The 2600-nt window shown below is 38.1% G+C and overlaps 1 protein-coding gene across 1 annotated transcript in view; it reads right to left on the bottom strand.

Moving 5' to 3' along the window:
* Positions 1-1155: 1155 nt before the first annotated feature.
* Positions 1156-2600, bottom strand: part of LOC107570720 (zinc finger protein GLIS3-like) — a 24293-nt gene continuing 22848 nt past the window's right edge. Inside the window, exons 7-8 of the mRNA XM_016256981.1 lie at positions 1736-1888; positions 1156-1651 (exon numbers count right to left, since the gene is read on the bottom strand). Coding sequence (XP_016112467.1) covers positions 1521-1651; positions 1736-1888 — 284 coding nt within the window. The 3' untranslated portion in view covers positions 1156-1520. The remainder of the gene's footprint in view (positions 1652-1735; positions 1889-2600) is intronic.

Here is a 2600-nt window from a genome sequence, read left to right as displayed (position 1 = left end):
TTTTTTTGTTTTAGTTTTTTGTGGCAACAACTTTCAAACATGTATATTTTCAAAAATGTTAACAGATAGATTGCTCTAGATTAGATCATAACAACAGAGTATTAAAGAAAAAGCAATAAATTGTATTAATAATATATATATTTTTTCTTGTCAACGTTCTGGTCTGTTATGAAGGAATTTATCCAAAAATAAAATGCTCAACTACTGCTGTCAATTAAAGGTGTTCACACACAAACTAGACGAGGGTATGTAAACCTTAAAGGCAATTCATGTTCATAGATGATTTTAGTCGGTAAAACATTACAAACATATCCTTTATATATAAATATTTACATCAATATGGCTATAATCTGTGATAAGTGCATTATTTTTGCTTATTCATGAACTATTTACTTTACATATAGTGGCCCCCCAAAAATATTTGTATACTTAAAATATCAAAGCATGTCATTTATTGTAAAGAAAGTTGCACAAACACTCTTTTTAAAGGAACAGTTCACCCAAAAATCTGCCATGCCTTCTATGATGTAGATGAGTTTGTTTCTTCATCAGGTTTGTAGAAATGTAGCACTGCATCAGTGTCTCAGCAATGGATGCTCTGCAGTGAATGGGTGCCGTCAGAATGAGAGCTGATAAAAACATCACAGTAATCCACAGCACTCCAGTCCATCAGTTAACATCTGGAAAAGACAAAAGCTGAAACACATCCAGCATTAAGATGTTTATAACTCAAATACGAGTCCATAATAAGGCTTCCTCCAGTGAGTCAGTGTTCTGGTGTGAATCAGGAGAGAAATCTGCACAGATCAAGCAGCGTTTAAACAGCTCTAAACTAATATGTGGCTGGATTTTGATGTGAGAGACAACAGCAGATGCACTTTTTCACTGGAGGAAGCGTTATTATGGATTATAGACTTGCATTTTAGTTAAAAACATCTCAATGCTGGACTTGTTTCAGCTTTTGTCTTCTCCAGATGTTAACTGATGGACTGGAGAGCTGTGGATTATTGTGATGTTTTTATCAGCTGTTTGGACTCTCATTCTGACGGCACCCATTCACTTGCAGTGAGACACTGATGCAATGCTGCATTTCTCCAAACCTGATGAAGAAACAAACTCATCCTGATCTTGGATGGCACATTTTCAGCAAATATTCATTTTTGGGTGAACGACTCCTATAAGCTAAACATTTGGCAAAATTAAGTTTGTCTGGTTTGGAATAAAGTTTTGTGGTCAACTTGAGGTTGACAAACAGTCACTGAGTAAAAAAAAAAAAGATCCGTCAGCGTTTGAGGTGCACAGATACAAACACTTGCTTCAATATTTTATCCAACGAAGGCTTAATGTGGCTTAAACGTCCAAATACTTCAGGGCATCTGTGCTTATACAGTGTATAAAAAATCCATTAGGAGTCCACGAGGAAAGCCCTTCCAAAAAAACTACCTCAATGATTTAAACAACCCGAGTGAGTTGACAAAAGCTGCTCAGGTTGATGAGATCCACTGTTGGGAAATATGTGTTCACCCTTCAGTAAAGACACATGAGATCCGGCTCGGGCTTCTCTCCACGCTACGGATGTGAAGGTAATTGTCCTCCGAAGGCCCCTGCTCTCCCAGAAACTCTTCCGGTCCGGTTTGGCAGTCGAACACTGCTGTCACAAACACACAGAACCATAAGCATGCTAGTTTCTGCAACGCACACCAGGCTGATTTATAGTATCTGTCTGTGTTTTTACCAGCGGTGCCTGATAGAGTTGTGTGCAGCAGGTCTGAGGAGCCCAGATTGTCCTCAAACATGGGCATCTGCATCATGGAACAGGGAGCAATGTGTTCGGCAGCCTGCGGTGGGTCACCGTATGAGAACACGGTCTGGGCATCAGCAGAGAAACCTGACGGTGTTAATGCAAAAAAAATCAACAACAACATTATGCCATTTGATTATTCACAACACCAAATGACATTATAATCTGCTGTAATCCAACTACTGCGTCCTTCATTTATTAGATTCCAGGCTTGAACGATGTCTCCTCAGGGCGACATTTGAGCTTGGGAGAACTTTAAACAATCTGTATGATGAGATTAGACGTGGGTCTATTTTTGACTTCGCCTGACAGACTGCCATCTGTTGCTCTAAGAGTGGAAGGATCAGTTTGTGAATCATTCAGTGCTGATCAGTTGGTTCTCCGCTTACAGTCACGTCTTAAATATGCATTTTGCATCTGCTTACTGCATATGTGGCTTGTATGTAAATGTCCTTATGTATAGTGTTGGATGCCACACACATGTGCTGCCTATTAGTGTCGCTAGGGTGGTGTTATCTGGTTGCTAGGACGGCTGCTAGGTTTTCTTTTGCTGCACAATTAATCTAAATAAAAACTGAAATCACAGTATGGCTTAGTGCGATTATCACACAACGTGAAATGTGACAAGTTCCATTAATATTGTTATTTTACATTTGTAATCTGAAATTCAGGAAGTCAGGAAAATTTAGCTTTCTGTCTTTCTCTATAATATTTTATTTTATTAAAAAGAAAAGAAAAAATATATATGCTGTGTGTGTGTGTGTATATATATATATATATATATATATATATATACACA

Source organism: Sinocyclocheilus grahami, unplaced genomic scaffold (assembly GCF_001515645.1).
Source record: "Sinocyclocheilus grahami isolate Dianchi unplaced genomic scaffold, SAMN03320097.WGS_v1.1 scaffold1497.1, whole genome shotgun sequence".
Lineage (NCBI taxonomy): Eukaryota > Metazoa > Chordata > Actinopteri > Cypriniformes > Cyprinidae > Sinocyclocheilus > Sinocyclocheilus grahami.
Note: the sequence above shows the minus strand (reverse complement) of the source record. Positions and strands in the feature narration are given on the sequence as shown.